Raw genomic sequence first — 17,982 nt, 5'->3', positions numbered from 1 at the left:
TGATACATCAAAAATAAATGGATTCTTTATTAGATTCTTAATATGTATATCATTGTCTCTAATCTGAAAATGCTCTGGACCCTCACCCATGTAATGACCAGATACAAAAAACAGATCTTAAGTAATTAAACTGTATAATGCTCCTTTGTAGTATAAAGCAAGTTGTAACATCCCCATTTTGTAGTACAGTAAAAGTATTCGGAGAAAGTTATTAAAGAAATTAGGAATGAATTTCAGGTCCCTTGATTTACTGATTCTGGTTCTTTGCTCGCTAAAGCTCATTGAAATAACAGAAAATGTTAATTTACTGACTTCTTATGTGCTTTATTTAGGCAATCCACTGTACGACAGCCTAGGTTCTTTGGGTGTGGGTACCTTATTAGGCGTGGTCTCAGCATTCCTCATCTACACTAACACAGAAGCACTCTTAGGGCGATCCATCCAGCCAGAACAAGTACAGCGGCTTACTGAACTCCTGGAGAACGACCCATCAGTAAGGTCAGCTTATTCCAGTGATGCTGTTAAGGTTTACAAAAACATACTAAGAAATAGAAATGCTCGGTTTGTAAATACTTTTAAGAAGAGGTTTTGGATCCCTAGCCTTCAAAACTTTTTAATCTATTGCTTTTCAGAACTGTAGCCTTACAAGAAAGCAAGTGAAAGCATTTAGGAAACGTGTGAAGTTTCCTTTTAAATTCTCTATATCTTTAATTTTTAGAATAAAGAACCGTTAGATGATGTAATGGGAACAGAAGTTTGCAAAGTAGTTGCCTCTTTCATGCGGAACCACTTATGTGTAACCTTCATATTTATATTTGCCTTATATTTGTATTACAGTTACAAATTGAATGTATTAAATTTAAGAACTTTTTTATTTATGGGGAAGTGATTACCAAATTGAGTATAATTTATACTCCTTTTGAAAATAGACTTCTTGTTTTAGCTTGTTTTAAAAGTTTTTCCTTATAATTTTTATCTTTTAAATGACATAAGAATAAAGAACTGAAGACTTAGGAGATAATCAGAAGAGATAGAGTTCTTATGGTACTTTTTAGTGAAATTCAGCAGCAGTGTGGTTTCAGAGCAAGGTGGAAGAAACAAACCTTTAAAATCCCAATTTTCTACTAGCTACATATGTATATTAAACTAAAAATATTTTTTCTTTTGTGTTATAATTAAAATCTTTTAAGTTAAATCTTTTAAGAATGACCTGAATATCTGAATGAGTAAAACAAATGACTAAGTGATTACTGGATTTATGTTCTAAGCCCTATGTGCTTACTCTTGAAAAGTAGTTACCTGGAGCTGGCCTGGTGGCATAGTGGTTAAGTTTGTACGCTCCACTTTGGTGGCCCAGGGTTCACAGGTTCGGATCCTGGACATGGACTTACACACTGCTCATGCTCATGCTGTGGCAGTGTCCCATGTACAAAATAAAGGAAGATTGGCACAGACATTAGCTCAGGGCCAATCTTCCTCACCAAAAAGAAAAAAAAAAGTTACCTAGCTGGATTAAGATTAGAAGTTGAGCATTCTTAGAATCAGTATTAGCCTTAGTAACTTAATGTGAGATAACCCTGTTCATATCCTTTCCTTGTGATGTCTTTTGTCTGATTTTGTTATTAAGGTAATACTGACCTTATAGAATGAGTTGGGCAGTTCCGCCCTCTTCTGTTTTTTAGAATTGTGAAGAATTGGTATTATTTCTTCTTTAAATGTTTGGTAGAATTCAGCAGTGATGCCATCTGGGCATGGGCTTTTCTGTGTGGGTAGTTTTTTGGTTAATTATTCTATCTCTTTACTTGCCATAGGCCTGTTCAGATTGTCTATTTCTTCTTTAGTCAGTTTCAGTAATTTGTGTCTTTCTAGGAATTTGTCCATTACTTCTGAGTTATCTCATTTATTGGCATACAGCTGTTGATAGGATTCCTTTGTAATCCTTTTTATTTCTTTAGGGTTAGTAGAATGTCTCTTTCATTTCTGATTCTAGTAATTTGAGTCTCCTCTCCTTTTTTTCATGGTCAGTCTAGCTAAAGGTTTGTCAGTTAGATTGATCTTTTCAGGGAACCAGTTTTTGTTTTGATTGATTTTCTGTTGTTTTTCACTTCTCTTTTTCATGAATTTCTACTCTAATCTATAGTATCTCCTTCCTTCTGCTTGCTTTAGGTTTAGCTTGCTCTTTTTCCAGTGTCTTAAGATGATAGGTTAAATTTTTGATTAGACATCTATATTCTTTTTTAATACAGGCTTTTATAGTTATAAATTTCCCTTTAGGCACTACTTTTGCTGCATCCTATAAATTTTGGTATGTTGGGTCTTCATTTTCGTTCATTTCAAAGTATTTGCTACTTTCACTTTGGATTTCTTCTTTGGCTGTTGGTTTTTAAGGAGTGTGTTACTCAGTTTCCACATATTTGTGAGTTGCCCAAATGTCTTTCTGTTATTTCTTATTTCATTATTTTTTATTTCATTCTGTTATGGTTGGAGAACATTTTTTGTATTATTTCTGTCCTTTTAAATTTACCGAGGTTTGTTTTATGGCTTAACATATGATCTATCTTGGATAATGTTCTGTGTGTACTTGAGAAGAATGTATATTCTGCTGTTATGTGGAGTGTTGTGTAGATGTCCAGTAGGTTTAGTTGATTTATAGTGTTCAAGTCTTGCTAGAGGTAGCGGCTCTGTTTTTTCCCATCCTCGCGTTATTTGGTTGCAGTTACCACCTATAGCCACTGGGTGGGGGTTAAGAGCCACGTATTCTGAGCCCTCTGCCGTCAGCTGAAATCCAAGGGCTGAAGCTGCACTGAGTGGGTGGGGGGAGGGGCACTTTCTCCTGCGTGCTCTCAGGTTTTCTCCCTCTGCTCTGGCTATGTGCTCTCCTGGGGTGTTGGCTTGATGAGGTCACCCCTGTGAAAGCTCTCACCCTGGTAGAGGTCTTCCCTCTAGGCTGCAAGGGCCGTCGGGAGTCCTTGATGTTCTGGCAAATGAACGTGTCCTCCCGCCATTCCTTCCCTTTTGGAGGCCTCCCACGGTCCTGGATTGCAGTCTTTAGGGGAAAGAGCGAAGTTGTCTCTTACCCTGTCCCACCTCCTCTGAGGGGGGCTCCAGGCTCTCTGCCCTCCATCGCATGGCTGCATGGGTCTCTCCCACGTTTTTTGTGTTGTGTTTGGATGTCCTCTGTTGGAGTATGGATGTTTATTGATTGTATGTTGGAGGGGAAACATTACTGGAAAAACTCACGCCGCCATGATGCTGATGTCACTCTGTGTTCAAGTCTTTTATTTCCCTGTTGATCTTCTTGCCTGCTTGTTCTATCCATTATTGAAAATAGAATATTGAAGTCTCCTGCTATTATTGTGGAATTGCCTGTTTCTCATTTCATTTCTATCAGTTTTTGCTTCATGTATTTTGGTGCCTTGTTGTTTGGTACATGTGAGTTTATAAGTTTTATATATTGTTTATAATTAAAGTTGTAAAAAGTGTGAAGGGAAGGACTCAGTGTGGCAAATTTGAAACTTTCTGGAAGAGTGTAGATTAAATTGTTGGAAAAAATACATGTAAGTAGCTTTTTAAACAGTATATTAGTTATCTGTTGCTGTGTGACAAATTAGTGACTTAAAACAACATTTATTACCTCACAGTTTCTGTGGGTCAGGAATCTGGGCGCAGTTTACCTGAGTCTTCTGCTTCAGGGTTTCTCACAGACTGCCGTCGAGGTGTTAGCTGGGGCTCTAGTCAGCTCCTGGGGAAGGATCTGCTTCTAAGCTTACTCCATAATTGTTGACAGGATTTAGTTCTTTGCCATGTGGGCCTCTCCAACATGGCAGTTTGCTTAATCAAAGCGTGCAACCTAAGAAGGCAAAAGATATTGAGTGTGAACATGATAAAAGTCACCGATTAGTCATCTAATCTTGGGAATGACAACTCATCACTTTACCAGATTCTGTTGGCTAGGAGATGTCACTAGATCTCGCCTACCAAGGATAGAGGATTTCACAAGGCCTTGAATGCAGGAGACGGGGATCATTGGAAGCCGTGACAGAATCTGCCTATCAAAAACAGTTTTATGTCTACAGTTAGTTATGTGTAAGAACATAAGGAAAAAGTATATCAGAATATTTTCATTAGTTGCTATTTAAGTATTAGTCAAATAATAAAATTCTAAAATATTTTGTTAGGACTGCGGTAAGATAGACTTTTTTTAAATGGATAAATTATATAGCCTCTTGCCAATCTGGGCAAGTTTTGTTTTAATTTGGGCACATAGAACTTTCTAAATATTAAATCATTAATTCTTATTTTCACTTATGCTTTTTTATTTATATGGATAAAGAATTTTAGGCTCGGTATTTAGTAACTCGGTTCAAGATCACTCAGAAATTAGGGTCAAATGCTCTGAGAGTACTTGGAGCCTCATTTAGGCTTGTTTTCCCAGTAGCTTTCTATGTCCCCAGGATTCAGAGTGTTTTTAATTTTTTTATATATCTGTAAAGAAAGAAAAGAATTTTCCACAGTTTTCTAGGGAAGATTGATTCCTGAGGGTTAGGGCAAGAGGGATGAAAAGCAGTTATGCTTGAACATCTGCTTCCCCTTTCTGGAAGGCAGAATGATATAATGGTATAGTGGAAAGACGGCTGGGTTTGGGTATCTGAAGATCTGGGAATGAATCCTGGCTCTGCTGTTGACTGGCTGAATTACCTTAGGCAAGTCATTTATGCCCCTCTGGGGTTATTTTATCATGTGTAGAGTAAAGATGGCATCTTACCTACTTTATAAACCCCATTTGTTAAATGTCTGCCATTTATTTGGTACCATAGTAAACATTTTGTATATGCGTTGGCTCATTATTTACCACATCAGTCTCATTAGGTTTATTATTAACCTCATTCTAATGCAGTACTTGTATTGCAGATTTTAAAGAAGCTATTGGAAAAAGGATTATGAGATAAAATAACAACATTGTAGAAAAGCAATTTAGAGTTTTTAATCCACAAACTATATAATTCATATATATACGAATTGCCATAAAATAATATTTGTTAAGTTTGTACCTTTGGCATTATGTAGAAGAAGCTAAATGGACATTTGTTTGGAAAATGATAGATGACACTTAATGGTGAACACTCTGAAAGCCATCTTAGTCCATTTTCATCACTGGTGGGAAAAAAAGAATTCTAGACCTTGTGCTATTAGAATGTGTGTGTGTGTGTGTGTATAAATTTGTATGCATTCTTATTGATTGCAGGGCAATTCATGATGTTAAAGCCACAGATTTGGGATTAGGGAAAGTAAGATTTAAGGCAGAAGTAGATTTTGATGGACGAGTTGTTACAAGATCCTATTTGGAAAAACAAGATTTTGACCAAATGTTACAAGTAAGTTTATGTATTTATTGTTTTCTTATATAGCCAAGGGTTAGAAAAATTACTTTTTAAGTAAGTAAAGTAAAACTTTTTCTTTTACAAGTCTTAAAGTCACTTCAGTTAACTTCTTAGGGTTCTAAAATTTGACAGAGACCCTTTTATTTACTACACAGTGGGTCAGAGAAGACAGCAAAAGAGCAACCTTATTAAAGTGCTTGTTATGTGCCAGGCATTTTATATGTGTTATCTAATTTACTCTCAACAACCCTGTGAGGTAAAAAAATAATATGTTCCTTTTTATATATAGGCAAATTGAGACACAGAAAGATGAAGTAACTTGCCTAAAATTGCAGAGCCATAATATGGAATCAGATATGAATTTAGATCTCTGGGACTGCAGAACCCATGTTTTTTTGTTGAGTAGTTGAAAGGAGACTTTACAGAGGATAATATAATGAGCAGCGCAGAAGTTATCACTTGCTTTTGTCAAATCTTAACATTTCACTGTACTATATTTGCTTAAGATCTTATAAAAAGAAATAAATTGTTATGAAAACAATTGAAGCCCTGTTTTCTTACAGATCCCTTTCTGCTTCCTCCATCCCTGAAACTAACAATTATCTTGGATTTAGTACCTATCATTTCCATTTAGGTTTTTATACTTTTCAACATATTTTTTCTTAGCATAATATATAATAATTTGGATGTTTAAAAATTTATAGAAATGGTATCATACTGTATGATCCCCTCTACAATTTGCTTCCTGGCATGTTTTTGAGATTCCTCCATGTTAATATGTTGCAGTTTATTTATCCAGTCTCCAGTCAACGGACATGTATATTGTTTCCAATGTTAAACTATTAGGAACAGTGCCACAATGGCATTCTCATACATGTTTCCTTGTTCTCACGTGCAAGAATTTCTTTAGGGTAATATAGAGCTAAATTTAAAATAGGTGAGCCATTGGATGAACATACCTTCAGCTGCCTTAGATATTGGCAAACTGTTCTCCAAAGTGTGTCAGTTTAACTTCCACCATCAGTGTTTCAAAGTTTCTGTTGCTTCACATTCTCACTAGATTGTATTAACGGCGTTTTGAAAATTTTTGTCTTTATGATAGATGTGAAATCTTATCTAGCTGATTTAATTTATATTTCCCTGGCAGTAGTGAGGTTAATAAGCATTGACATTTATTGACCATTAGGAGTTCCTCTTTGCTTCTTGATTTGTTTAGTTAATTTCTGTTATTCTGACAGATTTTTAAACATTTTATTTTTTAGATACTGGATACTAATCCTTCCTCAGTTGCATATATGCAAGTGTCTTTTTCCAATTTATGATTTACCATTTCACTTTGTCGTACAGAAGATTTAATGTGGTTTTAAATTTTATGTCAAATTTGTAATCTTTTACTTTATTCTTTTTCTTATCTTGCTTGAGAAATCCTTCCTCATCCCATTATCATAAAAATATTCCCTTTTTTCTTCTAAAAGTTTTATGGTTTGTTTTTTACTCTTAGGTTTTTAATCCAGTTAGAAATGTTTGTTTGTTTAATGGTCTGAGGTAGAGATTTAATATTTTTTTCTTAAAGAAAGATAATTGCCCTGGCACTAATATTGAATAGTCTATTCTTTTCCCAGTAATTTTGTAATTACTACCTCTGGATCATTGTACACAGTTTTTTCTTGAATTGAATTCTTTTCAGAAATAGGTGGTCCATTGCTTATGGCTTGAAAGTTTTTCATTTTTCATTAAACTTAATGGTGTGTGTTACAGTTTTTATAAAAGAAATATCAGTGATTTTTTAAAAACTTATATTGTTTTCCTGCTATCGTTTTCTTTATAGGAAATTCAACAAGTGAAAACTCCTGAAGAACTGGAGACCTTTATGCTTAAACATGGAGAAAATATTATTGATACTTTAGGAGCTGAAGTGGATAGACTTGAGAAGGAACTGAAAGTAAGATGCATTCATAATAATAATCTAATAATGTCAACTAGTTTTGACTCCATGTCAGACACTATGCTAATTGCATCATATGTATACTTTTATCTTCTCAGTAACCTCCTGATGTATTGGTAGTTATGGGTGAGAAAATGATTGAGTTCAAGAAGTTGGATAATTTATTCAAGGAAGTAGGGGAATTGGGATTTGAACCTTTGTTGTTTAATTCCAAACTCTGTATGTTTAACCACTATGCTATACTGCTTGCTTAGTTTCTAAAATAGAGGGGTTTTTTGGTTTGTTTTTAAACAGGAAGCACTTCAAAAGTTTCTAGAGAAAGGTAGAAAGGAAAGTTTAGATTCTGTTCAAAAGTCGAAAAAATAGAGTATGACCTTAAACATATACATACATCTTGCTTTTAGTCCATCTGACATTATTTTATGTTTTCTGTTTGTTTCTGTTCAGTTGGAGATCATTACAACCTATTGATTTTTTACTGAAATATACCTGATCAGACTGCCTTTAAAAGTGTCTCAGTGCTCTGAAATTGTCATTTATTGATATATGAGTTCTATTTGTTTGCAATGAATAAAACTTATAAGTGATCTTTAACATATGTACCTTGTTTAAAGCAATGCACTTTCTTCAGTTGATGTTGACCATTTTTAGTTTTATTAAAAATTGAAGGGAAAAACCCCCAAAATTGAAGGGAAATATTTCTGTCACTACTGTCTTTTCTTTTAGAAGAAACACTTCAAATAAAATGATTTTGATTTTAATGTTAATAGTATAGTTCATGAGCTTTATCCAGCATGGCTTTCAAAGTTTCTGGATTAGCAATTCTCAAGTATTTTGGTTTTAAGACTACTTTCTTAAAAATTATTGAGGACCCAAGAAGCTTTTATTTATTTGAGTTTTATTATCAATATTTACTAAATTATAAATTAAAACTGAGAAATTTAAAAATATTTATTCATTTTAAAAAACAATAAACCTATTACACGTTAATGTAAATTACATTTTAACAAAAAATAACTGTATCTTCCAAAACAAAAAAATAGTGGGAAGAATGGTATTGTTTCACATCTGACAACTAGATTCCCATATCTGCTTCTGGATTTGTTCTGTTGCCGTATAATTATTTTGGTTGAAGAATGTGAAGAAAAGGGAGGAGCCTTCATAAGTATTGTCATAGTCTTTTCAGATAATTATGATATTCTCTTTTGATATTATGCCAAAACCTGACAACTGGTAGCCTCTTAAAGCTTAGTTGCAATTTGGAATCTGAAATCATATCAATGAACTTTTCATACACTGTGAAGTTAGGGGCACAGTCCACAAGACTACCCTGGTTTCTTACACAAAGTGCAAAGATTGAGGGGTTCCCAAGACCACCCTTAGGTTTGATAATCCACTATAAGGACTCACAGAACTCACTGAATGCTGTTGTACTCATGGCTGTGGTTTATTACAATCAAAGGATACAGATTGATACTAGCCAAAGGAAGAGGTGCATGGGGCAGAGTTCCAAACATGGAGCTTCAGTTGTCCTCTCCCCATGGAGTCATGGACAGTGTTACTGTCCCGGCAACAATGTATGACAATTTATACAGAGTATTGCCAGCCAGGGAAGCTCAGCTGAGCCTTGGTGTCCAGAGATTTTATTGGGACTTCATAGTTGCCTTTTTGTCTCAGCCCCTTCTGGAGGTAGAGCAGGTACTCTGTGGCCAAAAGATAAACAGAGACATAATTTTCAGACAGGACATTGCAAGGGCCTAGAGATCGCCTCCCAGTAGCCAACAGCAAAGGTCAGACCTCTCTTTGGGTATGATTAATTCTCTCCTAAAAACGATTATATTAAAATCTGTTGGTCTGTTTTTGTACTCTGAACAGATTTTTTAACCCATGCATGATTCCATAACATTATGGATTGGTCCTTTGGAAAATATTGATTCACTGAATTTATGCACATCTTTCAAATGTTGATACATTTCTAAGTATTGGGAAACTGTCATGCTCATGCTGATGGATAGTTTTCAAACACTCTAATTTTCACTTGAAAGCTTGCATTTTATCATTATTAACAAATACTGTTAGTTGTTTTCCTTGAAGTACCAGACTCACGTTGTTCATATTTTAAGAATACCCAAATTTGAATAATCATAGTTTGTTAATTATTCTTTCAAGTAAAAATGGTGTTCAGATAAAAAAGTATGTGATTCAGCTCATAACTCAAGCAGTCACAGAGGGCCATTTCCTTGTGACAACATTGGACTTCGGTATGAAGCAGAGGACTTTCTACATGCTTCCCATTTTGTCACAGAATATTTTTAAAAGTGTACTTAACGGTTGAGGTTTAATGAATCAGTACTTTTTACTACTTCATGCAGGACACTTTAAAATGAAACTGGCTTTTTTTTTTTTTTCCAATTGAGTTCCTGGCAGTAAAGGAACACAATGACTACCAGTATAGTTTGGTGCCATTTGCCTTGAATTGTGCAAAGGTGCCAGGAGTTTTATCCACCATTGCCTTTTTGCGATCAGAAGAAATGTCACCATAATAAAAAAGGCAGATAACATCAGTGTTTTGCAAAAATAGTTTTGACCTCGGAGTCCCCCTGAAAAGGTCTCAGGACCCCAGTGATCCTTGGACCACTCTTTGAAAACCACTGTTACAAATAAAATGCAAGGTGATTATTTTTGTGCAAGGTGACCTGAGAATGAATAAATTTTGCTTTTCCATTCTATCTTTTTATTTCCCTGGCAAGGAAAATAATGGACTTTTAAACTAAATTTTTATTTTAGCTTTACTTTTTAATAGAAACAGTAAGTCAGAAGCCAGATTAAGAATAATTAACAAATTGGTCATTTTTAACTATATTTTCACAATCAGATAAGCTTATTGTTTTTGTTTAGCTAACTTTGTGCTTTAATTAGAAGCTATTAAATCCTTAATAGATTGAACTCTCTCTTAAGTGTTTTTGAATTATGTAAGCCTTTCAAACCAGGAAGCCAAGTTTAACCCCCATGTTCAGGTGCAAACATCTCTAAGGTAATAAGGCATAATTGATATAAAGTCAAAGGAAAAGTTCTTTATAGTGCTACCAAACCAAGAGAATGCATGAATGTAATTCTTTTTTCTTGTCAAGAAAGTAAGCCGATTTTCATTTGAAAACTAAAACTTTGTACATTAGCTTGTTCCGTCCTTTTTAGTGTCATGTTATGGTTGCCTTCTAAGTTTAAATTTTAATAATTATTGAATTACTTTGGAAGGTGACAGTGATAAAATTCTGCAGCAGTATAGATGTCTCTCTTGAGTAATGTCATTGATCTATATATTAGAATAGGTGATTTGTTTGGCTTGAAGTCTATAATGTGCATAGTTCTATGTAAGGATGTTAAAAATAATAGAAGCTAATTTATGAAGTCCCATATTGTAAGTGTGAAATATATCTTGTTCTTTTTTTTTTTTTAAGATTGGCACCTGAGCTCACAACTGTTGCCACTCTTTATTTTCTTCTGCTTTATCTCCCCAAAGCCCCCCAGTACATAGTTGTATATCTTAGTTGCAGGTCCTTCTATTTGTAGCATGTGTGACGCCGCCTCAGTGTGGTCTGACGAGCGGTGCCGTGTCCGCGCCCAGGATCCAAACTGTTGAAACCCTGGGCCGCCAAAGCGGAGTGCAAGAACTTAACCACTCGGCCACCGGGCCGGTCCCTATCTTGTTCTTATTTTGAAGTTCTTTGAACTGTTAACTTAAATTTTTTTGTTCTGCGTCTATATTTCAATCTGAGGATAGACTCTTCTCCTATCCCTCTGTGAAATATTTTGTGGTTGGGAGGAAATAATTCTGTTGGAAATTAATTCAGTGGGAAGATGCCACAGCATTTGCAAATTCCTAATGAGTACTGTTCCAGTTAAATGCTCTGCCCTTTACTTTGTCTTTTGCTTCTCTAAATGCATCCTCCTATATAGTATTTTCTCAACTTGAGTCTGCAGCGTTCCAAAATAAATTATGTAATTTGATTTTCATCTCTCCATAATATGAGTGTTGGAATAAAATCTGTCTGTGGTGTGTAGCATGTTCCAATTCGTGTTGAACAGTGCCTGGGACATAATAGATTTATAGGTGTTTGTTGAATAAATGAATGAAAATTATAAGTTGGATAACAATGGTTGATTTTCAATTCTATTTAACAAATATTCAGTTTCTACTATGCACGTGATATTTTATTAGGCACTACACATTCAAATTTAAGGATATTAACCCTATTTCTTTTATTCACTTATTCAGCAAACATTATGTGTGTCTGCTTTGTATTGGGCACATTACATTTAGGAATTTGATTACTATTCTCTCTGAAAACTTGATTTAAAAAAGCAGAGTAAATTAACTTTTTAGTTTCTTTTTCTTGAAATCAGATTTTTATTAGGACACATTTGTTATATAGTGCTTTTTAGATAGAGTAATTTCAAAGTTTCCTTGAACAGCTAAAATTTTTCACCTCATGTTGGATGGGTAAGGGTTGATTGGAATGGGAAAATAAAACAGTTTCGTTTCTGTATGAGGAAATCTTTTTTTATTCCATATTGAATTTAAAGCATTCTAGACACAGGGAATAGTTTAAGATAAAGAAAACATTGAGAACAAAAGTGTACTCCCTATGTTTGGTGGTCCTTGACCACTCAGGATCCAAGGGGAAAGTATCCCTAGGTACACTCGAATAACACTGGTTTTAAGAAAAATCCCAGTGCACATTCAATAGAATTCCTTAACTGGAGCTAAACTCCAGTATTATACCAGATCTTTGTCTTTATAATTGAATTCCTTTAATATGAGTAATATTCAAATGTTTTGGGACATTATTTTTTCAGCTTGGAATTATTAATCCTGACTGATTATTAGAATCACGTAGAAGAGCTTTTTTTTTTTTTTCCTTCTTCTTGTCCCCAAGCCCCCCGGTACATAGTTGTATATTCTAGTTATAGGTCCTTCTAGTTGTGGCATGTGGGACGCTGCCTCAGTGTGGCCTGATGAGCGGTGCCATGTCTGCACCCAGGATCTGAACCAGCAAAACCCTGGGCTGCCGAAGCGGAGCGTGCAAACTCAACCACTTGGCCACAGGACTGGGCACCTAAAGAGCTTTTTTCTCCTTATTGATTTACTTTTACAGTTTTTATCAAATAATACATAAAGTTTATAGAGCCAAACAGAACTGAAAAGCTTATAACAGAAATGTGTCACCTCCCTCACTCTCCTCAATCCTTAGTTCTACTTCTGAGATAACTATTTTTAATACTTTTATTATTTCTTTTATATTTACTGCCATATTTCTACATAAAAGTCTTATATCGCTCCTCCTGATTTAAACACTGTTTATTTCCTCTTTGTTAGGGGTAGATTTACTTATTTTATACACTCTTTTCTGTTCTGCATTCTCATAATATCATTATTGCACTTTATTACACTTTTAATTACTCCTAGATTGAGTTAGGTGTCCTTAGTTTATGTACTCTTAAGGAAAAACCCCCAAAATCTTTACTTTGCTCTGTAGTAGCAGACTATTATAATTGCCTGCTTACTTGCCTTCATCTCCTCACTTACAAGTGAGTTCGTTGAAGGCAAGTGCTGTTTGTGTCCTGTGCATTGTTGTGTATACTTCAGTGCCTGGTACAGAGTAGTCGTGTAAGGAAGATATTTTTTGTTGTTACTGAATTGAAGTTCCTTAAGCTAGCATTTAAGAGTTTTCACAACCTGGCTTCTGCCTGCCTTTCCAGCCTCGTTACTAAGCCTGCCTTTTTCACAGTTCTGTGCTGACTGTACCGTACTGCCAGTGTATACTTTCCAGGCTCTGACTTTGCTCATGCTGTTTCTTCTGTCTACATCCTCTTCATCATCTATCTGGAAAACTCACCACGTTCAAACCTTACTTAGATATTATATCCTCAGTGACCTCTTTCTGGATCTCATAAGCAAAAGTAATCTCACATTTTTGTCCCCAGAGTTATTATTTAGTACATTGTAATAGTTAGGAGCTTGGGGTCTGGAGTCAGACCTGGAATCTATCGTGGCTCCATCACTTACTAGCTGTATGACTTAGGACAGGTTAGTTAATTTCTTCAAACTTCATGTTTCTCATATGTAAAATGGAAATAATTGGATTATTATAGGGATTTTAAAACCCACACATGCATATAGAACCTCTTATCACAGTACTTGACATGAGTAACTGCTCTTTAAATGTTAACTGTTATTATCAGCTATAATGTCTTAACTCCTAGATGGTTATTGATACACTTGTCTCCCTGCCTAAACTCAGTCCCTCAGGGTCAGGAACAGTCTTATGTAATAATCATAGCTCCACTTTCTAGCACAGTGCCTGGCCCAAGACTATATGGATTGTTACTAAAATATATAAAATAAGTGAGTATCAGTTTACTCTTTCTGATTACTGTTGTTTTGCGGTGGTTTCTCTTCACTACAAACAAGAGCGTATTTCCAGTGCTTTGCAATGCTTGGCATGTACTAGATTCCTAATCCATTATTGTATTAGTGAATGCACACACTCGGGGAGGTAGGACTACTCGCTGTACTGTTTATAGTGTGGAATTGGTCTATTTATGTATTGATCTTATTTTTTTATTTATACAAATATTTTTCTTGCTGATGTGATAGAATGAAATAGTTTCACCAGATGTTTTCAGTGGCCTTAGTGATCAAAAGGAGTAATGGAAACAGAAGGTTTTGCTTTGCTCTGAATAATATGGTGGTGATTTTTCCTTCCAGAAACGAAATCCTGAAGTTCGACATGTAGATTTGGAGATATTATAGATTTTCTGGAATGAATCACCTCGGAGGGAGCCTTGGAAACAAGGTTGTCCAGCCTACTCTCCCACGCTGAAGGAGTCAACGCCATTCAGAAGCCATTTTTTTGAAGATGGAGGAAATATTTTATGTAAAGGGCAATTCAGTAGTCCACAGAACTAAAACTACTTCTTGCTTCTAAGAGACGTATTACAAGTGGAATCCATTTGGAAATCATGTTCTCATGTTTCAGTAGGAAACATTTTAGTTACTTAAATTGTTCATAATTTCTCACTTTAGTCTGTCAGAGTGTATTATACCTTGTAATCATGTTTCCTTTCTTCACGTTGGTAAAAAGAAGCAGCATCCACAGGATTATGACTTTTAATTTTGTTGCCACTGAAGATTTCACTCCATCACATCCTGCCAATCTTGAACATTCTGGCTAAATCTTGGTTTGTGCTTTTTAAACAGTCACTCCATTTCAAAGTTTATCTTTCCTTATAGAGTGTAGAAATTATTTCTATAATACCTTGTAATTTTGCCCTGAGTGCTATGGAGGAACACTCTTCTAACCTAGTTATCTGTAAATGTTCATTCCAGAAATGGCTTAGTTACTGAATTGAAGGAAGACATTTCAGTACACTTCTCTGGTCATAGTAGTTGCCATTTTGTAAAATTTCTTACCTTTCCTTTGCTTTCTCTCCTTGTTTAGTTTAATTTTTCTAATGGTAGAAGATAGAAAATAACCCTAGATGTTTCCATAGGCCAGTGTGATGACTGGTTTTTTCTTTTTGTTTTTTAAGTGGCTTCAGTGCCATAATGTGTATTTACTAGGAGATAATGCATTTATAAGCATTTTAACATTCTGTAAAATGGACTAGAAATATTTATAATTTTACAGTCAGGACAGCATTTTATTTTTAATTTATTTAAAAAGAGGCACTACTTATGTAAATCTGGACTGTGGGATATTTCTTGCTTTAAGAGAAAGAAAAGCAAATCTCTCGTGGAAACTTGTGGCCATGATTTTGTATAATGTCATAGTCGATAGTGTGTCTGTAACATGTTTTTTGCAGTTACAAATGGGCATTTAACACAATATATGACTATAACACTTATATAAGTAAGTAACTTTCTAATGATCATAAAGTTTCAAGATGGAAAAACATGTAATTCAGTAATTGAAAATTCAGTGCAAAACTACGGCTGTGTCTCCATTCATCAGAACAACTCATACGCACTTTAAGTTGTTCAGGTAGCATTGTCCAGTTCAGTGAGCATTGTCCATGCAAGAGTGGTGGCTGGGTGATCTCTTTGCTGGATAAGTGAGTGCTAGACATTAGACCTAACTACCAGTGTGAAGTCAGTGTCTAAAAACTTACTTAGATTGAACTTTATGAACTACAGCAAATTGTAATGCTGGAAGCAAAAAATAAACATTTGATTAAAGGGTTTGTAATGATAATTTTTTGATCCAGAAATGTCATTTACTGGAAAATTGTGAAAGTTTACATTGGTGTACCTTTTTTTTTTTACCATTGCAGAGCATTTTGTGTGCTGTACATTTTAAGCAAAATAACATTCCAGTTTTATTTTTTAAGATATAAAATTGTTTTTTTAATATATATACATACACACACACACATACACACACATATATACACAGACACACACAGTTTGATTCTCTGTTCTTACGGTTTCAAATTCTTCACCCCTACTTTTTAAAAAACTATTTTTTACCCATTATAATTCACTGTATACTTTCTATGTCTTCCTGTCTCCCTTTTCCCACCTGCCATTTGTTATTTCATGTCACTGCCATGTGGGAGGGTACCAAATTATATCCAATTTCCTCCTCATAAAATTACTCTGAAAAATTTCACATAGCTAGACAAGAATAATTAACTCATTGAAAAAAATATCAAAGTTGATGTGTAGAAGTGATTCCAAATGGTAGATTGTTTTAGAACTTCCTGAAAGAGGGCCGTTCCTGATATTTCTTTGAGTTTTCTAATTTGATTTTGATTGAGGTCATACTTCTTAAATAATTGAAGGCTTATGTTTCTGACTTTTCTTTCCAGTTCTGTCCTGCACTGATATTTTAAAGTTTGTTTAAGCAAAATTTGACATAAAGAGCTACAGCCTATCTAGGAATTTTGAATATTTCTGTGGAATCAGGCAATGTATGACATCACTAGTACTTTTGTTTTTTCCTTTTAAACTAGAGTCAAATTTGAATATAAAACCAAGGATTGGGGTCTCTTTCTTTACAAATTAACATAATACATAATCTAGTTGTCCAGGTTTCTTGTTTCTGTTTTTTTCCAAATTAATACCTCTTACTTTAAGTCTTGCCCTGATGCATAGTATTTGAATATTTAAGCATATAAATTTTAATATTTTCAAGGAAAATAGCTTCTGTAGTTGAATAATTGCAAAACTAATGTTGCACGGAGAAGAGGGCAGTGAAGGACCCATAATGCCTATGTGTACAACGCTGAAATTTGGGAACTATCAAAGGTAAAGTATACTTGTTTTCAGCTCTGGCTGAGAATGGATCTCTAATCAACTGTAAGTATCAGGTCCCAAACTACGTAAGGTGGCACATTTTTTAGACTTGGCAGTGAAAGGATGAGGAATGGAGACCTATTTTTAAGTGGACCATGTTGGTGGTCAATAGTATCCATTTCCAAAGAGGGAGATTCCTTAACATACTGAGTAAACGATGAGATAGGATCAGATTGGAAAATTTTTCAATTTTTTCAAAAACAATGTTAATCTCTGCATACATACACCTACACACATAGCAAATAACTCAGAATAACAAAATGATATGACTTGAATTTTGGGTTATGATTTTAGTGTTACCTTAATTATCCCATAATTTAAATAATGCTTTTTGCTAAAATTATATCATGTAAAGGAGATGCCTTAAGTTTTAAATCTTATTTGAGGTAGAATGCTGGGAACTACAGAAAATTGCAGTCATTTGGAATTTGTTCTATCTTAGATTGCATTTGTCAAGCTTTGGCATTTCTTTTAAATGTGATGACCCCCAATTTGCCAAACTGTCAGAAGTCAGTGAAGCAAAGAATTGAAGGTAAAATGTTGATTCAAAGATTGTCTCCCCTAAATCCCTCATCCCTGCCTCTGAAATGGAACTTTGGAAGGCATTTATTTAGAAGATTGGTCTGGCAGCCTTTATATTTGAATTAAGTTTACTAGCATCCCCACACTTGGTTTTATGGAGAGAGAAAATTTTTGTTTCTATTACACTGTATTTCATCTGTCTGATTTTGCTGGCAGATTAAGATGGTCCTGGTCTCTCAGGATGCTTTTTTCCTTAATAAATGTCTTATGTAAATAAGAGCAGTTCACTTACTAGTTTGGGATTTTTTTCCCCTGATAAATAAATGTTTGTTAAACATAAATCCTTGTTTACTTCATGTGCTGAGACAAACTGTTGTAATCTGATACATTTTACCTTGAAAATCATGTCTGTGTTTTTGAACAGAATTTATTATTCATTGAGTATGCTTGTTAGTTTGTAAGTTTCATGGTTTTACAAAACCAAAATATAACAACTCTTAGTCGTTTTATAATCAGTTTTTAGTATAAAGAAAATTGTTATTCATACACCATTAGGAAATCATGTGTTTAGTAAAGTGCAAATCCAAAAAGTTATATCCCTTAGTGATACATATTAACATTATGTTTTGAGAAAATGAGTTATTTAAACATGTTAATTAGGTTATTTCTTTTGAGATGTATCTATATAGTGTATTTAGAGAAAAAAATGCAAAACATAAAAACACCAATGCTACAACCTGGAGCCAGCCAGCACTGGTATCCAAGTTGAATTCTTT

General features: G+C 34.5%; 1 protein-coding gene across 1 annotated transcript in view; it reads left to right on the top strand.

Annotated features, from left to right (window-relative positions):
• Nucleotides 1-15,581, top strand: part of LOC124232964 (zinc transporter 9) — a 92,818-nt gene extending 77,237 nt beyond the window's left edge. Inside the window, exons 15-18 of the mRNA XM_046649932.1 lie at nt 333-498; nt 5,246-5,375; nt 7,210-7,323; nt 14,096-15,581. Coding sequence (XP_046505888.1) covers nt 333-498; nt 5,246-5,375; nt 7,210-7,323; nt 14,096-14,140 — 455 coding nt within the window. The 3' untranslated portion in view covers nt 14,141-15,581. The remainder of the gene's footprint in view (nt 1-332; nt 499-5,245; nt 5,376-7,209; nt 7,324-14,095) is intronic.
• Nucleotides 15,582-17,982: the final 2,401 nt, after the last annotated feature.

The sequence above is a fragment of the Equus quagga genome, unplaced genomic scaffold (genome assembly GCF_021613505.1).
Source record: "Equus quagga isolate Etosha38 unplaced genomic scaffold, UCLA_HA_Equagga_1.0 146_RagTag, whole genome shotgun sequence".
In the NCBI taxonomy this organism is placed as follows: domain Eukaryota; kingdom Metazoa; phylum Chordata; class Mammalia; order Perissodactyla; family Equidae; genus Equus; species Equus quagga.
The sequence above is the reverse complement of the archived record's forward strand: the minus strand, read 5'-3'. Positions and strand labels throughout refer to the sequence as shown.